General features: G+C 37.6%; 3 protein-coding genes across 5 annotated transcripts; all 3 read right to left on the bottom strand.

Annotated features, from left to right (window-relative positions):
* Positions 1-389: 389 nt before the first annotated feature.
* LOC124405176 (activating transcription factor 7-interacting protein 1) lies at positions 390-7,978 on the bottom strand. Its single transcript, XM_046879856.1, has 12 exons — positions 7,928-7,978; positions 6,356-6,705; positions 3,611-5,586; positions 3,267-3,527; positions 2,733-3,071; positions 2,507-2,633; positions 2,010-2,203; positions 1,774-1,863; positions 1,603-1,660; positions 1,118-1,188; positions 858-960; positions 390-659 (listed from the first exon to the last, which is right to left on the bottom strand). Exons 2-12 carry the CDS (start codon positions 6,663-6,665, stop codon positions 394-396), a joined length of 3,795 nt encoding a protein of 1,264 aa, XP_046735812.1. The 5' UTR covers positions 6,666-6,705; positions 7,928-7,978; the 3' UTR covers positions 390-393.
* Positions 7,979-8,554: 576 nt separating this feature from the next.
* On the bottom strand, positions 8,555-13,116 carry LOC124405183. 3 transcript variants are annotated; one of them, XM_046879867.1, is made up of 5 exons: positions 12,847-13,116; positions 11,969-12,197; positions 11,522-11,800; positions 10,761-11,056; positions 8,555-8,573 (listed from the first exon to the last, which is right to left on the bottom strand). In XM_046879867.1, the coding sequence occupies exons 2-4, from the start codon at positions 12,178-12,180 to the stop codon at positions 10,792-10,794; spliced, it is 756 nt and encodes a 251-aa protein (XP_046735823.1). In that variant the 5' UTR covers positions 12,181-12,197; positions 12,847-13,116; the 3' UTR covers positions 8,555-8,573; positions 10,761-10,791. The 3 variants fall into 3 exon arrangements, 2 of the variants coding, with proteins under 2 accessions (XP_046735823.1, XP_046735822.1); XR_006929070.1 differs by lacking the exon at positions 8,555-8,573 and adding an exon at positions 9,746-10,425 and having other exon boundaries at positions 10,504-11,056; positions 12,847-13,115; XM_046879866.1 differs by lacking the exon at positions 8,555-8,573 and having other exon boundaries at positions 9,746-11,056; positions 12,847-13,115.
* A 1,806-nt stretch (positions 13,117-14,922) lies between these two features.
* LOC124405180 (activating transcription factor of chaperone) lies at positions 14,923-20,284 on the bottom strand. The gene is made up of 3 exons (XM_046879864.1): positions 20,128-20,284; positions 19,226-19,585; positions 14,923-15,846 (listed from the first exon to the last, which is right to left on the bottom strand). Exons 2-3 carry the CDS (start codon positions 19,488-19,490, stop codon positions 14,990-14,992), a joined length of 1,122 nt encoding a protein of 373 aa, XP_046735820.1. The 5' UTR covers positions 19,491-19,585; positions 20,128-20,284; the 3' UTR covers positions 14,923-14,989.
* Positions 20,285-20,495: the final 211 nt, after the last annotated feature.

Genomic DNA, 20,495 nt, shown 5'->3' with positions numbered 1-20,495 from the left:
GATCCTCGTAATAATCTATTTCAAGTAGTTGAAGGAGTAATCTAGTTCAAGTAGCAGTAGTAGTTGCATATGCATAAATGTGTGTGTGTGTGTGTGTGTGTGGACTCAACTACTTGAAATAGTCTATAATTTCAGGAGTTATAAAATTATTCTATTATATAAACAAAGATGAACAAGAGTAAAATTTCTTTCTCACAGCACATGTAATAACGAATGGAATAAATTTGGACACTCAGTGGATATCAAACATGTTATTGTGATTACTAGAATTGTGTAATATAATAGTGATATTGAAGCAAGTTTTCATCTGCTAACCGAAAATTGCAGACCAATCGCCACAGAACAGTAGTTAAAAAACAGGTTTGGAAATCTTTTTCTTAGTTTTACTGACTATTATAAAGAAATGTTACGGGGTACACTGTATTGACCAAATCTGGAATGTCTATCTACTGCTCTTACAGCAAAGTGATAATTGTTGCCTGGAGTGAACTCCTTGAGTGTGCATGCCATTGGAAGTGGTAGCGCCCTTACATCACCCACTTTTTTCCACAGATTTGAGTTTGGTGCAGTTCCAGGTATCTCTTGGTATGCATAGAGTTGATAACTTGCAATATCTGCATAGTTATCTGACTGTGCCATATTCCACGATAAGACAATACCTACATTGATATTTGTAAAATTGTATTAAATAATAACATACCAACCTCACTTCTATCACGTGACTTTTAATTATTATAATAATTACCGGGCACAACGAAAAGAAAAAAAAAACCAAGTTAGCTGGATGTCACTACATATAACTCAATTAAATTGAATCATGATTCCATAGAATATAACTGTTTCATCTAGTGGTTTACCTTGTGTAACTTTTGATATTTTTAGAGACGGAGGCGGAGGAGGTAGCTTCCATCCATTTTTGTGTGGATAGTGTGGCGTCTCTGGCAAGGGTGCAGGTGGTGGCTGTAATCAAATATAGTTTTTTCTTAAAACGTACATACCTAATCGATTTACCAGTTGTAAAGTACTATCTAGAAAGAACCGAAATCATTAAAGTTGCAGCAGAACAGAAAAGATGTTCGACATTGATAACAAAAATAATATACAAAAGAATACTCACATTCGAAGGTGGAATCGTTGTAGCTGCTGTAGTTAGTACTCTGACAGTACCATTGGCCAATGTTGATGCCCCTGTGGAACATAAACCTTTACAATCCACGTAAATTTAACCTGCTCAGAAGGTTCTAGACTACATGAGAAACTCAAAACTCCAGAGCAAGAAACCTCTGTACTTATACCAAAGAAATACAGAACTGATCATGCATATATCTCATTTCTTAACGGGCTCTCACATGAAAGAATAGGAAGTTAATTTACAAGATGTCTGTACTCATCTATCTGTCTTTGATTTGTTTAATCCATGAGAATAGCAATTAGTCAAAAATACTTTGAGCTAGTTGTAAATATAATTTCTTTGCATCTACCATGAGCACCACTTTCACTGACCCAGTGCTTGGTACAATACATCACTATCTTATAATATATAAGATAATGAAGAAATAACAAGTGTCAACTATACCAGCCAGAATGTTATTTTATACTTACCAGCCTTGTAGGTAAAATTTGCAAACTGGCCCCGTGTGGTGGATGTTACTGGCCGTACCTGAAACATGGATCAAGTCTTTTTAAGGTTCTTCATTACTTGAAATAACAAACTGCTACCAGCTTAATGGAAAGTTTTCTTTTCAGCAAGCTGTAAAAAAACTAAAAGCTAACCTGGTTTGGATTTGGTGCTATCAGTAACTGCCTTCCAGCTCCCGAACTTCCTTGCATTACATACGCCAATCTTGTTGCATTAATGTTATTCTGGAAATGATCAACGGTTTATACAACTAAAAATTTCAGGAAAAAAAAATGCCAAGACCTTAAAAACCCGTAGAATACTATTGGACGACTCAATCATCGTTTGTTGCTGTTGGATCTTGACTAATCATAACAGATTTATTACTCACAACAAGAGCGGTCGGCGTTGGTTGACTAACAGACTGTACTACTCCGATGTTGGCAGCCTGTGTGGTGATCGCAACATTCGGAGATAATGCAGTTTGTACAACCCTTTGATATCTGGTATGGGGAACCTTTGGTCCAATGGAAGATGTAATTGTTGCAACCATTGGAAGTACACCTGATATAGTACCACTAATTGCTAGAATAATAATAATAATAATATTATTGATAATAACAACAATAGTCCAACAACAAGTCCAGATCACCAGCCAGCAACTCAGCACCTGAAAGGTTTGACCCGTCTTACATTTTTGCGAGCTACCTTTCACAGCCTCATTGACAGTCTGGAGACTTGAATCCGAGTCCTCCCGCTCGTAGACTCGAGTGCTAGCACCTGAGCCACTACGGTCGGTGGGACATATATGGGACATCTAATAAGCTAATGAAACAAACATTGCTTAAATGACTGATTTAAAGGTTTAAAAAATAAAGCGTTTCATACGTTTATTTTTGTCCTCTTCTTCTGTGAGATCAATCAGATCACTAGAGACAGTACTCTGAGTGTTCGGTAATGTTGACTGCCGGTTTGTGTGATTTGATATCTTTCCGTTTACTACAATATTTTTCATCTAAAAAATAGATATACCGAATAAATATCATATCATTTGCGAAACCTTTTCAAGGTCATTGTAAAAACAATGAGCAATACACCTGAAATACAAACATACTTTGGCGGCAGTTGGTTGTGGAGAAATTGCACTTGGCAAAACCTGTTCTTTGTTGTTATTAGCAACTGATAACTTGGGTGAAGTGTCGACTGGTTTCGGCTGAACAAGAGCTTTTGGCATAGCAGTGGATATTTGAGGTTGAATTGGTATTGGAACATTTTTGGTGACTTCTATCCTTCGAGGGGATCGTATTTTAATACCACGTCGTGGGACTGTTGCATTCTTGTTGTTTTCAGGCTTAGCCAGTTTATTACCTCCGTTCACAGTGGCAGGATTTGGCACATTGCTCTTGGAAACATTATTAGAAGATAAAGACCTCAAATTCTGGATACCTTGTTCCTACATACAGTTGTAAAATGTTAAAGTTGTAAAAAAAGGCTTCACTGTACTGTGGTAAATACATGTCGAAATACTACCATGTATAATAAATAATTGGATTATTGTTTATGATGAATAGATGTATAGTAACTAGATGAATGCAGTTTTCCCAATGAAACAAAGTATCGTAACTATAAATAGCGAAACTAGGATTACCGATATGAAATTCACTTGCAGTCCAACAGATCTGTTAATTTTTATGGGTGGCATAGGCTTGTCATTGTTAGCCCGACGGTCAGCAGCATTGCGAGTGAGGACCATGTCAAAATCCTTTATTTGCTTTGACAACTGTTGACAGCGAATACGAGTGGCTTCTTGATTGCGTTCCGATATTCGTGCCTGTTCTCGTAACCTTCCAATTTCACTTCGCATTGTTAGAGTTTCTACCAATTTTTGTATTATAAGTTCTTCCAATTCCTGTTCACAAATATGAACTATTAGGTAAGAAAGTTAGAGTAATATTCTTCGAGATACTAAGTTCAAAATACTATTATACCTACCTCACGTTTCAATTTTGTCAACTTGCCCTTCACATCTCTTTGGAAAAATTTTCGTACATAACAGAGAGATTTCGGTGATTCATTAGTTTTTTCCACAGACGAAGGATGTAATTCTTCAATAGGCGATGTAACTGTGGTTTGACTTCTGAGTTGCTCCACAGAAATATCTGAATTTGAGTCAGGAACAATTTTCATTTTTTTATGACACGCTTTATCGTTTTCCTTTTCAGTGTCTGTCAAACTACGTTTCATAACCAGCACTGGTTCTAACTGTGGATTATCTTTAAGTTTTGATGAGTTTTTTTCTGTTGAATTTCGGTCAGGGTTACCTGATTCGTCATTAGATTCACTATGGGCCAATTGATTCCTAACTGTTTTTTCATTGCTCTTTAATGTTTTTGTTTTTCGTAAAACACGTTCAACTAACTCAGTTTTCTTTTTGGCTGAACTAGATTTTCTTTTATTTTTGGCTGGAGCACTAATTTCACATTGATTGTTCCTATATTCACTACTTTCCGCTTCTTTCACAACTTTTTCTGAGGCTTGCTCAGTCACTTCCTGTTCATTGGACAACGAAGTATCATCTTTTTTTTCCTCTTCATTTTTCACATCATCCTTATTATCTGGCTCTTGCTTTTCACCACTGTTAACCACTTCACTTGTTACTAGCTCCTCAGTTCCAATACTCTCTTTCTTTTGCTGTTCTAGCATTTGCTCCGTGTTTGACTGTTTCTCTGGGTCCCATAATTTGCTAGAGGTTGCATTAGGCTCATCAGTTGTGGGTAACTTCAAAGAATCACCAATTTCATTTGTTTGTTCGACTGTTTCATATGCATGGCTATTGGTCTCAACTTCTTTTTGAATGTCACCGGGTGCATCTGCTCCAACATCACTATGCGACTTCATTTCAAGCAGTTTGTTACCCATGTCCAGTTTAACTGTCTCTTTTAATGAGTCAGAAGAATCAAGATTGTTATTTTGGGCCAAAGTCTCATCACCCATAGTAATAGCATTCTTTGGCTCAGAAGAAGCTGTGGACTCGATATTCTCAAGGGACAATGATGATGTAGCACGTTTAAAATCAGAACTATCCTGGCTTGACGATGTTGAGAAATTCTCTGTAGCCTGCAGGTGTTCACGGTCAGGAGCAATATGTTCATTCAACCAGTCGTCAGAAGCAAAGCTTAAATCACAGTTGTAGCTGGTTGAATTTTGATTGGTTACCAAGTTAGTGTAAATTTTATCAGCATTTTCCAGACTTCCACTGCCATTAGATGAAACTTGATCGAGATTTAGGTGACTGCACTCCTTGGATAGTTCATCATTAACAATAGACAATGTATCATTGTTACTGATAATAGGAATTTGTAATCGTTCTTTGGATTTTAGATCAGAGGATGGGATAGCTTCGGGTGAATTTGTGCTACTGTTGCTAGCATCGACTTCAAGAGGTGCTTGTTCCACAGAGTCAGAAAGAGCAGAAGACTGATCTGATGGAGAAAGTTTAATGTTCACATTCAATTTTGACCCTAACTGAAGTTCAAAATTGGCCACCTCTTCTTTGACTGCTTTTTTTTGTACCTGCCGAGAACTACGAGGAACACACTTTCCCTTCGACTTTTTCCAATGGTTTCCATGTTTTCGAAATCCCGATGGTCTTCCAAAATTGTGATGATTATTGAAATAAAAGTCACTCCTATGGACATTCGAATTATTGGGATAGTACCGTGATTGGAAAGAATGACCCGAAAAGGGGCGTTTATTTGTCTGAATGGTATTATTGAGAGAATGCAATTTTCGGTTTCCACCTCGCCACATTTTCTTCTTATTATTTTCACTTCTGTCGTGTACTTCATCTAAAATTTCATTTTTTTCGTTTGACTTCAGAAATTCTGTCTTAACAGCAGATTCGCATGAGTTATACGTTGATTCTACTGTCGCATCAAGTGGAATTTTCTTAGTTGAATTGGGCAAGCCTGTAATCATAATGTCAAATTCTCAATACCGCTATTGAACAAAAACATGTTCAGTGTTAAATTACACTTCCATAACTCTCATAATGATATGACTTGATCAGGGCATCCAGTGCAATTTTTCTTGTTCTAGAGTGGTGGTATTTAATATTCATAACTCTGGGAAAAAGAAAACCAACTGTCATATGTGCTCAATTAAGTACCTAAACTTTGAAACAATATATTTGGATGGAGAGTCGCTTTGAAACAAAATTAGAAAAGAAGACAACGATCAGTATTGAACACTGAAGATTTGCAGCAACAGATGGTAGAAGTAGAGGCAGTGCAATAAAATAAAATGGTCCTAACATTTGACCAGTTTCAAATTATACTGATCATGTAGGAAGATAATTACAAAATTAATTCAGATAGGGTAGAAATAACACCGAATATTGTGGGCACCAAAACATAATCTACGAATGACCACGTCCCAGAATTAAATACCTACAGTGTAAGCAAAAACGGAGATACTCAGAATTTCACTTATTTGAAATCCCAAATTGCCACATACTTGGTCACCGGACACCCTGCTATGCACAAACCGTAAATCACATAAGTACAAAAGGATGGATTGAAGGGATCGAGCCTACAACTGAAATTAGATTTGCCGAATATCACAAATGTTACTCTACTGCAATATTAAATTTCCAACGGCAGTCAAGGATAAAGAAGAAGAAACAAACTGGTCAAAAAACACAATTCGAAGACAGGTAGATAAAAAATTTGAACACACCCGTAGTTGTATCCTGAGAAGTAATTTGTTCAGAACTAATACATGGTGCAGCTGGTTTAATTGATGAAACAGTGTCACTAACGTCAGCTTCATCATCTGAGAATCTTAACCGTAAGCTGTCATCAGAAAGAGTATCTTCGTCTTCTGGATCCTGATTTGATTCTTCCAAAATTTCGTTTTCAGTTAATTCATCCTTACAATTTTCCATATTGTTACACATAAGCTTTGAGTGATCATTTCTCTCTTTCGTATTATATGACGATGCGGTACTTGTCGCGTCCATAATTATTGGGCAGCTTGGTGATATCATGTCATTCTACTTCCATTTAGTGAAAAAGTTCAGTACAACTCTGTGAAATAATTCAAATTCGTCAACTCCATCATCCTGTTTTCTGAGACCTTTAGATAACCATAGCTTGCATGCGACTCTGAATGTGGTCATATAGACCATTCCATCGAAATATCTCACAATATTGAAACAGTTATCTACTCATGCAATTGTTTATGAAACTCCTCCCACCACTGCAGATGGTATGATTCGTCTAATAAATGGGCATTACTTTTATCTTTCGGTATGTGCATAAACATTTTTTTGCCACTTTACCAAGGCACCATTTAATGAAAACTGGTATTTTTCTGGACATTAAAAAATCGCTTCTCTCTGCTAAGAAGTACTGATTAGGAATAACAATGATCTTTAATCGGGTATACATACGCACCCAAGTCACCCAAGGTTTTAACTGTATTATGAGCTTATGAAATATTTGCCATTCATCCTGGAATGATTATATTACAGGCCTAATCAGATGGAATTCTTGTAATATATTGCATGTGAAGAGTACTACTACCATTACTTATGAAACACTATCGCTATAAGTACCCCAACTACCAAACAAGGTCACTTCCAACTTGACCTACCATCTGAACTCTGGTATACACGTGTAGAAATACACTGATACCAAGAAGCTGCTCAATGTGCAACAAATGAGGAATTTGCAACATGTGGATGTTGGAATCATTTTCGCAGATTGCCGATATCACGTGATGTAGTGCGCATGCGCGGTAATATTATTCGATTGTTTAACCGGAAGTAGAAAACAAATGTATCTTCACCAAGGTATGAATCAATATCGCGTACACGGGATACAATTATTTCTGAGGGCATGACGACGGAAATAGAGATACGGTCCAAAAATGATGGGACTGGATCATTACAATTCTGCTGGTTGCGGAAAACCATTTGGATCGAACTGAAAACCAAACGGAATATGCCACCCTCATACCATAATTACCAACTATGACTTAGCTGAATTTATGCACTTTTGGTCCCGCGTACCAGGTGTATTAACAAAATATTTTGCAACATAATTCTGTCCCAGTTTCCAACATGGCGGTACATGTATAATATTTCAGCGTGATGTGGGAACGGAATCATAACCTTAAAATAGCGATGCAAAATTTTCAGGTCATACAGTCTACGAGTAATTCAAAGTAATACTAGTTAACATTCCAACTGATCCTACGTAGTCTTCGCTAGAACGTATATAAGTCAAATGATAAAAAAATGCTTACAACCATCAGATGATCGAAGAAGAACCACGGTTTCGAACGATGCTCTCTTTGTGGTTGTATTTCAACGCCGCAATTTAAACAAGTGAAAGCTGCGTTGTCAGATTTCCTCTCAGCATCTGTAGACTTTTGAGAACTGGAATTTTAACGTTAGGCTTTTACGGTACAATTCGAGATTTCACACCCGCAATATATCACCAATAGGTTCACCGCTGCTTTTCATTATGTTTAATTTTGATTGAAATTTTTCTCTACCCAAAACTGCATACAAATGTGTGTTTATATACATATAGTTATATTGCTCAACTTCTTATTGCCTCGGCTAGCCTGCACAAAAATGGGGCATACACGCATGCGCGATGGTTCATCCAGTAACGAGTATACTGCTACGGCATATGTATATCTGCTCTATCCAAAACAAGGTGGAAGTAGATTTTCATGGAATTCCAACGAACCATACACCTTATAAATGATTTTGAAAAGAAAAGTATAAATGATTTCTAAAGAAGACGTCAACATCAACTCGTGTTTGCAACACTACCGAACCGGCATGAAAAAGCTTTACACGATTCTGTCTCACACCGCTTGATAACAATGAGAGATTTTCGTCAACGGCCATCAAGTATATTTTATCGATTTTCGCTGCGTCCCTGATCATTATATCAAGTACTGCTGTGGTTGAAAGAGTGCAAAAAAAAATGTAAATACTATAGTTTTATATTTTCAGCTCATCGTCAGAAGGCATTGTCGTACTGTTAAACATTGAAATTTGGAGAAAATCGTCGTAAAAGCTCTGTCTTTAGCATACCGTGTGTTTCGTTATTTCTAAAACATATATTCGCAATGGGTCTATTGCATTCATCACAATTGCCATAGAATCATTGAATTCACAAGGGGTTTACAGAAATTTCAAAATTTATACATCGTACGAAAAACATTGATTGATACGTCACTTCTGTGACAAAGGAGTTATCCTAACTTCGACTTATTACATTCAAGTAAAATTATTTCAAGAAAAAAACTGCAATTTTATGTGAATTTTCACTCGGGAAAAGCAACTAAATCTTTGACATCTGAAAGTCACGTGTTAGCATTTTGCAATCGGTATGGATCAATGTTTTCGGTTTGGTATTTACGCATCACCTGACGTCACAACATTTCGTGACGCGTGCTCCATGTCTACCGAACCAAATATGAAGATATAACTCGCAGGCCCTGGTTTTTAAAACATCAAAGACTACGAGAATAATGGGTACGGAGAACGTCAGCCCAATATTCACTGATTGTAAGATAGTATGTATATTGTATATTATCTGCCCAACACTGGAGCAAAATAACTTGACAGAATATAAGGCAGCGTGTCGAGTAGTTTACTATAACGAGGACAAGTATTGAACCTCGATACGATCAGTATTGGTGCCTTAGTATAGGCAACTTGCAATGACCATTCGTTAGCTGGAGCTTACAATTGAACTCAGATTCAAAATCTGTATTTCATTGTTGACCATATTTCTTTGAATTTCAAGCAGTAGAAGGACGGAGCTAATAACCAATCCGGGATTGCGACAGAGACACAAGATTGCTATGACGCAACGCAACTGTTATTACAAATATTCGACGACACTCTTCCACAGGTCATCTACTCTTTGTGAATACAAAGTAGAACATGGAATGGAAATAAAACCGTATTGTATTTTTTCTTGCACAGTTTTGACAAACGCTCTATTTATTTCAGTTCACATTGTGCACATATTTCTATGAGCTTAAGAATAAAAAATGAAATGGAAAATGGAAACAATATGCGTATGTATGCACCGTCCGCACAGTCGATACAGGCATTTATATTGTTCACGATCAGAGGTTCATAAGTACACACAGCGGCGTGAAAGAGAAAAAAATATCAAACAATAAACTAGATAACGAAATTATAAATAATCTGCTTACTGCACCTATATTACTTGACTCGAGATTATTCGTGAATTGATTGTATTATTATACATTACAACATATGTATCTACACATGTATGTACATGCGTGCACAGCTGCCCATATGTAATTGTATCACGTGAAAAAGAATAATACTACGCAATGGATTCATCCTCCCATCAGCTTGGTGATTGTATTTAATTATTATCGATGGAAATTTTTGTCACTGTCATAATTTTTGCAAAAACCTCAATCAAATCAGTTTTTCGTCAAGTCATTGCATCTTACCTATTTACTCTGTAATTACGTACAATTACACCATAACAACAATTATCATATTAACAATGGAGAACAACTATCCATAACAATGCTGGCTCTGCCAAGTAAAACATTGTTTTAAATAAACGTGTTAAAATAATGTTAGACCAAACATATATTATTATACTTGATACCGGTATGTGTATTTCTCGAATAACATAGACTTGCCACGGTTTCTCTGATTGGATAGAAACGACTTTATACAATAAGTTGAAAGTCTGGTATCGCAGAAAATATCCTCCAGGGTTGGGTGGAATCTGGAATGAGCAGAAAAAAGTTTGATACTGCAAATAATAATCCTTAAAGTTTTCATGCTGCTCTATAAGACGAGTTACCTTTCCCTCGATTCTCATTATTACATCGGCGTATATTGTGACTCAGCTGTTATACGATTTATTGTAGCACATGCCTTTAACGGTTAGATAATGACCAATATTTAGCCATGAACACAATTTGCTTTTGTCAGTAAATTTGTTATTCACATGTTTAACGTCTTTGCACAATCCATCTGATTGCTTTTTCTATCATCATCGTTTTTTTTCTCATTTACTTTTACTCTTTTCTTTTTTATTTTAACGTTCTTCTAAGTTATGATCTTCAGTATATGCATGTAATTTTTTTCTTCAATACCGTTGACTGTGCTTGTCAGACATTTTTCCGGAATATTTGCTTAACCTATCACTGTATTCGTCATCCGGATATTTATCGTCTGCTCTATAATGTATCTCTGGAGGCGAATTTATCCGCCTTTGCCAGTGCCACGACCAGTACAAATCCTCCTGATTAATATCCTTTGGATGCCTTGCATCTCGAAAGACGTGAACACAGTAGAGTAGGCTACCAAGAAGTGTGAGAAATCCAAAGACTAAGAAAACTATCCCGAGAATCCTGTGTAAAGTACATTCAAGACATGGTATACATAGTAAAAACTTCAAAGTATATGTAACATTCTAAGGGATTATACACCGTTAATATTTGGTGAAGTGGACCCAGCTCGTTCGAAGTGACTTCATACCTCGCATTGACTAATAAGAGTATATTGTACCTACCGCGTAGGTTCAGGGGTCTACTATACAACAAATATTTACTGTATCAGTTGTCAAAGAAATGTCGTACATTATGTTTTTGTACGCATATAGAAAGAAATTCATGATGATTTATTGCAACAATGATATCTAAGAATTAACACACGTCCACAAAGATGTTGACATACGAAATCCAAGGAAAATAACGTATCCCGTCAATTCGAACTGAATGGTGTAACAAGCCCGCTTCAAAAATGAGACAACTATATTTTGCCAATAACTCTACAATATTTGGTGACATTCGTATGGTTAAAGCATCAATACTTACCATACAAATAACGGCTCGAAGAATTGAAGCACGATTACGAAACCCAGAGTAACGAGAATCAGACCAAGGTTTAAAAGCAACATCAAGCAACAGATGCCTTTGGTGTTGGGGCAAAAGGGATTTGGCGCGGACATGGTTTCCATGACAAGGCCTCCTTTTCGCGAGGTGCGTGTTTTGGTTGTGGATATTCCTGATCTCCCAGATGGAGGATATCCGTAGCTACTAGGTACCTCGTGACCGACCCTTGTACTGGGCGCTAAACTGTACCGCGATCCTTGACTGTGGATGTTACGCTTTCATTTTTTCATGGCACCAACCAAGTTTGGTAGAACAATAACTTCATCAGATCAACAGGAGAAGCGAAGCTTACGGAGCCTTTGCTTGACTAGCATTATTTGAGCATATCGTAAGTTAAATGTTAATTGAATGCATTTGTTAAAATATCACCTTATCTCGGAGGGTGCTTTGTAGGCGGCACTTGTTACGTAAATATCTGAATTGTTGTCATACAGACTACCATGGGAGGCACTTCGTGGAGTGTTTTTGTTCAATCGGTTCAGGGAATACGGCAAAGGTCCCGAAGCAACCGAGCTCCGATCATTTTGCGCACTCCGTGATCTCCGGTCGTGATTATCGCCTACAATTCTTTCGGATGACATCGTCGTCGACCTTGTTTCTGTAACAGAATTACGTTGTACACCCTTCAGGTAATCTTCAACGACAATCGCTGTATATTACCAACACAGTTATGCGACTTGTGATCTTACAAACTCAGGGAGAATGTGTTCGGACACACCTACGCGATCTTTATTGTATATATGCACACGATGATGCGATTCGAGCCTTTTACGACTGTCTCGATGGCCTAGAAATATGTAGGCGCTAGGTGGGTCGAAATGCTATATTGTGTACATAAAGTACGGTACAAGTGTGCAGAATTGGTGAGAATCAGTACCCATGTGAGTGCTACGGGTGATAATTCATGGTGAATTTAAACGAAAGTGAGGACGGCCTTGGGTCCAAATAACTACGACTGACGATTTCATTTTCTTCACGAATGTATAATTGAATGACTAATAACAGACGTTGTTCCGACGATTTGAGTTTTCATGCGAAAAAACTCAGTTGAAGATCTTTTGAAGATAAATTATTACTGAGATTCGTGCGGTTCTAGCAGCTAATTGAAATAGAAACTCAGGCACTCAATAGATACTGATGGTTCGTTGCTAAAAATTGTAAAATATATTTGGGCATTAATGAAATCATTCGCGCCATCACCCACAACTTTTGATAGTGTATTTTATTACGGTTGTCAAAAAACGCACCTTGTCACGACTAATATTATTCTTCGAGGTACGTAGCCACACTATATCATGCGCGATCAGATTCTCCTTCGGTATATAAATCGACAAATTTCAAATTCCACCAAAATCATAAAATGGTAGTAGATCCACGATGACGTGTTCTTCGCAGTTCTGTTACGACTCGACTGTATCTACCTGTAGTAAAGGCGAAAGGTGTAGACCGTAGACTGCGGAGTGGAAACTCAGAGGACTCGGTCAAGTCCTGTTTACCGTGCCTCTCGCTGAACGACGAGGAGGTAGATCCCCTCCGCGGAGGTGGCTCGAGCAGGAGGGAGACTGAGAAATATAATACTTTTTTGCCGATCCAACAGTGCGCACACACGCATCCTACGTGCACATATACATACACGTTCGCGCCACAACACAACAAGTGCTCGAAATATCGATGACGATATACAGTCATCGATGCAGTGGATACATTTGATATAATAGGTGTATTATTATAAAATATGAACGAGGCAAACAATCAAACAACCAGATCGCACGTATACGTGCTATAACTTGCTGTGGAGTAAACTAATATGTTAAACATAGCAACAACTGAATACAGGTTTCTCTTTCTATATTGTGCAAGTGCTGGGCATAATGATTTACATTTGCACAACGCTTAAGTCACGCCCACTTGTTTATTAATCTTGGTGTAGAGTAGCAGAGAGGCATTCCCGGTAAACGTCTGGTGAAGGAAGAAGACGTTTTCAGATTTTTGCACGCAACGCTTCGCGCCGCCAACGCCGCTAGCTATACGCTTTCTTTTCAACTAAATTGACGCAGAACTGGTAAAGAGGTCAAAAATGCGCTCTGCCACAGAGGCTCATTAAGCCGTCTGCAATAAAGAGGCGTAGTAACAAGCATATACATATATCTGTCAGCAAGATTTAATAACTGAACTATTATCGTCGAACTTACCTACTATTATAGCGCACTGCTTTCATTCAAGTACAGATTTTACTTGCTGAAGTTATATTTGAAAACAAATTTCTCGATGTGTGCATTGTGTACAAGAGAAAACTCACGACATCGTATCAACAATACTTCGGGATCAGTTTCCAAGAATGAAGTCCATTCTAAGCTATACAAGTCTTTGTTTCTTGTTGTGTGACCTTTGTCAATCTTCCGTGATTACAAAATACTTACATGAGTCACATGCTAACATCTCAGGGCGTTTACCGTGACAATTAGCGGATTGTAAAAAGGATAGGCCAAGAAAAAAAATTGAGTCAACAAAGAGGGATAAGGCTAGCGACCTTTTCTCCAGAGCTGATAGATAGAATAACATCCAAACGGAATACTTTTCCTTGATAATCAACATTGTGTTCATCTCTTCAACAAGTCAGAACTGACCGGCCACCATGACGTTGTGCTAGATACCATACTCCCCAGCATAATGTTCCTATAGTGATGCCACAGTCGCGATTTTCAGTGGTATATCCGAAACGTAATCATGTGCACGCGTAAAAGAACGTCGAAGAACCACTAACTCGAATTCTGGCAGTGTTACGTAAGCGCGTCGGACAAAGTGAAAGTCATGGACAAGTTTCAAGTATCGGTAAAATTATTTATTCTTCCGGTTTACAGAGATGTCTACAATATATGAAAATAATATTTTGTCAATCTCTACTTGAACAATGGACTTGCATCAAGTTGAGATTCATGCTAAAATTTGTTTGTTAAAAAAATTAATAAATAAGTAAAAAAGACGATGATTTTAGGAGACAGCAAAGTTCCACTCAAGTGAGCTTCATAGGGGCTGTTCTCCTCCTACAACTCATCTTTTTACGATTTTTTTCGCGGATATTAAACAATCTCATGATTTTAGGATATTTAATATAATCCAAGGCAACCCACTTATGGTCAAGTCAACCGATGAGGAAGTAGCAAGTGGCCGTTTGCTCTTTTTAGGTATATAATAGGCATAATTATATATTTGTAATAAAGTACGAGTATTCGAATGAATGTTAGTTAGAAACACGCGGTCCTGAAACTAGGTGCCGCGTAAAATAAGAAGTAAGATTGTTAAGTACCAACTACTAGCTAAGTGTTTGTGTGTGTGCGTGTGTGGTTGTATGTAAAAGACAACGATCGGATACGAGACTGATTGAAGAAATTATTTCATGAGACCCTTGGCTTTGAATAGGTCCCTCATCAGCCCCTTGAGGCAACGAATTTCCCGCTGAAGATCACCAACTTGGCCCTGCAGTTTCTCATTGTAATTAGTCAGCTCCTGTACCTCCCCCACGATCTCTTTTATTTCTTGTTTTTTCTTCTGTCTGTAACGAGTTGCTGCATTCTTATTCTGCTCTTTTTTGCGGACCTTCCTATCGTCTGACGATGGACGGGAGTAAGGTTTGCGATAACGATTCTTCGACACAACAGGTGTTGACATGGTAGTAGGTGTAGCTTCGGGTGTCCATAATGGATCGTCATTGGAATCCTCCTCAAAAGATACACAACTCGTGTCAGAGCTAGTGGATAGACTTGATGATGATATATTCTTAGCACATGAGCGAACTATTTCATCGACTGCTGCCAATTCGCTTGCGACGTCCCCCAGCGGTTCAAGAGAGATGTTCTCGGCACCCCATTGCGACAAAGGTGCGACATTCGGTAAGGATGGAATTTCTTGAAATTGATCCTCAGGTTTTACTACAGAAACGCCCTCAGTTTGAAATGCTGGTGATAGAGATATCAGTATTTTAGCATTTGTTGTGTCGTAGAATTTAGCAGGCGGTGACTGTGGTGGAGTCAATGCCGTGACAGGAGCTTGGTAACAGGCCTCTACATCACCCAGTACACTTTCAAATTCTTGGAGTAGAGTTCGAGTTGTTTCCTGTTGCTGTAGCTGCGTTTGCAATTTTATTGAACCTGATGATAGAATGGGTTGGCTGATCCCGTAGTCCAAAGGTGATAGTTCTTCGAATATTGGTATATCAGTTTTCTCTTCAAGCCAGTCAGCAGAGGGTTCTGTGGCGAGAAAATATAATATCCCATAAATACAAAAGGATGTACATTATATATATTTTCATGCTGTAAATATTCTCACGGCAATGGGTGATGGTGTTTTTGTGTATGAAAAAAACGAAAAAATGAAAGGTAATAAATACCGTAAAGCCTCAGGTTTATTGAATTTATGCACCAAGCTTTGTACTGCAATAGGGACCTCAAATGGCCGTCTGACGAATTAAAGTCAAGTGTTGCAAATGAAAGAATAACATGACAGAGATCACTGTGCCAGTCAAACGAATTATCCACAGAATCCCGTTGATATAATATAAGGCCCAAATAATAAACGAAATATTACATTGTTTAGATAAAAATGTATCAACTGTATATGAATTGTTTCCAGTTTATTGACAAGCCTCGTTTTTCTATTTTCGATGACTCAACCATTAAGTTTTCAACGTGTTGATCATTGCGTTTGATGTATAGCAGTATCTTTTTCTCGTATTTAATTCATTAACATAATTTCATTAACTTTCACGCAAGTTTGTATGTCTCATGTGTATGTGCATGTTTTGATGCACACCTAATAGCATGGGGCACCACCTGTTCATCAATCTATCACTGTATTCCTATCGATGTATTTAGCCATCCAAAGGATACCTTTTCCTGGTTTGAAAGTATTAATGTTTACAGTGAGGAAATATACATATGTATGGCATTCCAGGGACACTGAATAACAAGTAGCTAGAAACTTGTTCATATTTTTATAAGAACATAAGAGTTCTAAACAGCATAACCAGTTAGAATTGAATCTACCTATTTAATAAACTGATAGCTGAATAGATTTGCTACTATTTTAGTCGTAGAAAATATTCCATTGACATTGTAAATATGTAAGCATATTTTCTGCAGACAGTAATATTATTAAAACAAATACAAGAAGCTGCCATCAATTTGGTTGTAGGTTGTATGGACAACAGAAACAAGGTATAGAAAGTGTTTTTCATAGCATTTGTTTATTCGATCATTGCATTGCAAATATATGAAGAGTAGAGCAACTGCATCAGTGCCAAGAGAATGGCAATAATACCCACATTCAGCAAATCTAAAGTGTAAGATATTTGAATTTGACAACAGCTGAAACGTAACGTTTGGACGAGGTCTATTTATAGAGATAAAATGAGATTAATTCATTTGTTACAAGTCGGACAATATTTAACCTAGACTTATCGAATTTCCATATAACCAATATTTTGTTGATTTTGCTAAGAGCTGGTAGGCAGTGGACATGGATTCCGAGTTAGAGGAGATAGAAAAAAAAAATGTCTACACCAACCGCCAAGTCCCTGACCTACTTTCAAACGAAACTTTGCTTCATATTGCTTTTCATGCTGATTACCCAGGAAAATAATCTCAACTTCAATAACGGGGGCATGAGAGGTCAGATAAGGAAGTTTTTGCAGCCAAAACAGTACTTAGAACGATATAATAAAAAAGGTATTTCGAAACCATATGGAAATTGATCTACAAAAGTATTCGTTGGATATATAGAATATAGAAAGTCGAAAATATTTTGCTGATGCGTAAATAAAATAATTATATCTTAACTATTCTGATAGACAATGTTTTGCGATGTGTGAGAATATTGAATGGGTCAAGGAAGTCAAGTAGGTAAATGTGAAGGACAGCTCGTTCGAATCGCTTACGTTAGAGCTGACAAAATTGTTAATCGGAGCATAATAAAATCTCGCGTTAATGCAAAACATTTACTCTATCGAAGGATCAACAGAATAGTCGAGGCTACGAAGAATTCCTCAGTAGTTTATCTCACGGTAAATACAACTGTAGAATGGAAAAATCAGGACATCAATATGCAATGAATGTGTGTATGATTACTGTTTGTCTTAAGCGTTTAATAGAAATTTAATATGAAACATACCACGGAAGTACAAAGTAGCCATAATTTGAAAGGGTTTGTTGCTCCTGGACGTTCAGAAAGATAGCAAGCAGGTAATATGGCAACCGGGTTGAGACTTAAATTTTTTATTGAGATTGTCTTGTATCGTGAGGGATGAAAGGAGGCAATTACACTAATTGATGGTCGTAATAGAATTTGTATGCCAGCAGCAACAATTCAGCGTCTCTTGACTAGTTTCTGAGAGTTGACGATGATTTCCCTGTTCCACGTGTAGTGGTACGTGAACTGCATGCTATTGTATAACATTAGCATGCGCCAACATCGAGAGGCAGAGCCTATGTCTGATTTTCCTTTTAAAACTGCCAGTATCACCAAATCCAGATCAATGTAGGGTCAAAAAACGTTCAACACTCGTCTTCTGGTAGATATTCAAACAGAGTCAAACATAACTTTAGCACAAATTCCTGTTGAATATGTATCTCGTATTTTGCTTAAGGTCTTACACGTTTTTTTACTAGCACATTATCAGGACAAGCACTCTGTCTCTGAACATGGACAAACACTATGTTTTGGATCCAAATATGGTGGTAAAAGTTGTATGGGGTAAATGGATAACTATGTAAAAAGTTCCGTATGTTGAAGAACTGCGTTCACAATATTGAATATCGGGTGTAAGTTATGCTGCTGGAGAAACCAATAGACACACCACACCAGGCTTACTCAAAGTCACTGAGGCAAAGAGGAGTGGGACGTATATCATGTGGCCTCTACACAGGAGACTCGCATACTTATCTTTGAACTTTCCCCCCTCCAGTTTCTTTATTGCCTCCATCTCCCCTTCCTTCAGCCTCTTGCCCTCACTTCCGACAAGCTGGCTATATAAAGGCTAACTAGTTTGCTCCACTCTCCACTTTTCCCAATTTTGTTTTTTCCACATTTTTATTTTTCAGGCAAATTAAAATCATATAGAAGATGAAGGGTGAAAAACAAAAAGAAAACATAAAAATTAAACTTATGTCGTATAAATGATTCAAAGCTGTAAAGCAAAATTAGTGATAATCTTGACAAAGAATACTGATTGAATTAAAGTCAGCAATAAATGCCAAGGAAGGAGATGCATGTTTCGTGATTAGAATAAACACAGTATGAATTAGAAATATCATTTCCCCTTCATTCTTGCCATGCTGTACGAACAGAATGGCGCAATACTGTCTGCGCAGATTTCAAATATTTGTGCTCCACTTAAACATATTATGTGTATTGATTGGATACCTAGTGATGGATATTGGTTGTCGGTTTGTTTACTTATACTCAATATGGTTGGAATTTATCTACTATCAAATTAAAGTGTCTGGTTTGAATAAGTATCGTGCTTTTTGATTGATGAACAACGTACAGGTAAAACCAAGAAAAGGGCAGTGAAAATTTTTATACAGTCAGAAATATTGTCAGAGATATCTTTCGTTAACTTACGACAATTACCTTCTTTGATAAATTCTTCCAGTTGTTCTAAAAGTTTAGCAGCCACTTGCGCTCGTGATGTTTGCTCGTCTGCCTCCTCCGCTTCCTCCTCGTACATAACCTGTTCCCCATTGTTGCCGAGATTTTCATTGCTATCAAAGCTCAGCCAATCATTGTCAATGTCAAAGGTAGAAGTTTCAATGGGTGAAGCACGGGAATCGGGTGAAGCCGGTGATACAGGCTCCGCCTTCCATACCCAGATTTTCGGATATTGATCGGTAGACATTGTTGGTATTTTTCCGATCAAAAGATATGCTTGGATTGTTATAAGGTATTTGAGTCGTCTTAGCGACGTCGCTTTTATCGAACGCCATTTCGGCCCTGTAAATAATAAATATGTGTAAATTTAGCTTATAATTTATCTCACACTTTCGTTCAAATCTGGATTGGCAAAGTCACTCGTAAAATGATTTCGTTTGTCTGTTCGCCACGCCCTTGGCAAAACCAATCCGAGTAATTTGGCCACGGTGATACTTTCACTCACATCAAATGAACGATCATCTAATTCAAATGATTTTTACCACAGGTGTCAACCCGAGTTGCATATATGTATATATATATATATTCAACGCAATAACAGGTGATGTGGAATAAATGAATCGACGATTCGTTTCATTTGTAGATTGAAGTGTGCTCCAAACTAAAATACCTAATTAGCTCCAAGACTTAATCAACCGGGATATCAAAATTGGGTAATGCTTGAATTTGTAGCATGGAATGCGCGCGATTTCGCAACCTGAGGTAACGTTCACCAAATGGAGGGCATGGCAGTTCTTTCTCATGTACCGTTCGACGTACGCATCTGTATCGCTTATGTTATCGAATAGATCAAATAAACAGATTAAAAAAATATCACAACTCACCCCATGGTTATTATGATGTGATGGCACACTTGCGTGTGCAAAGTCGTTTACCGACTAGAAACTCATCTTCACCCCTTTTTTAATAGAGCAAATAGTAACGATGTCCTCTTTTCTGGTTTCATGGATGGAGAATGACTGATTTCTACGAACGATGAGTCAATGAATTTTACGGTGTATAGAGTGGAAACCCACCGGACGAATAGTTACTATGGAATTGAGTTCGCTATTCGGTCGGCAGATGTCGGGACAGGGGACTATATTCACAAAACTTACGCTACTGGACGTGGCGCGCGAAGCTCCGGGTAAATTCAAACGCTTATTTTGAACTTGGACGTTCACCGAGACATTTGGCGAGCCACGGTTAAAAT

Source organism: Diprion similis, chromosome 4, assembly GCF_021155765.1.
Source record: "Diprion similis isolate iyDipSimi1 chromosome 4, iyDipSimi1.1, whole genome shotgun sequence".
Classification (NCBI taxonomy): domain Eukaryota; kingdom Metazoa; phylum Arthropoda; class Insecta; order Hymenoptera; family Diprionidae; genus Diprion; species Diprion similis.
The sequence above is the reverse complement of the archived record's forward strand: the minus strand, read 5'-3'. Positions and strand labels throughout refer to the sequence as shown.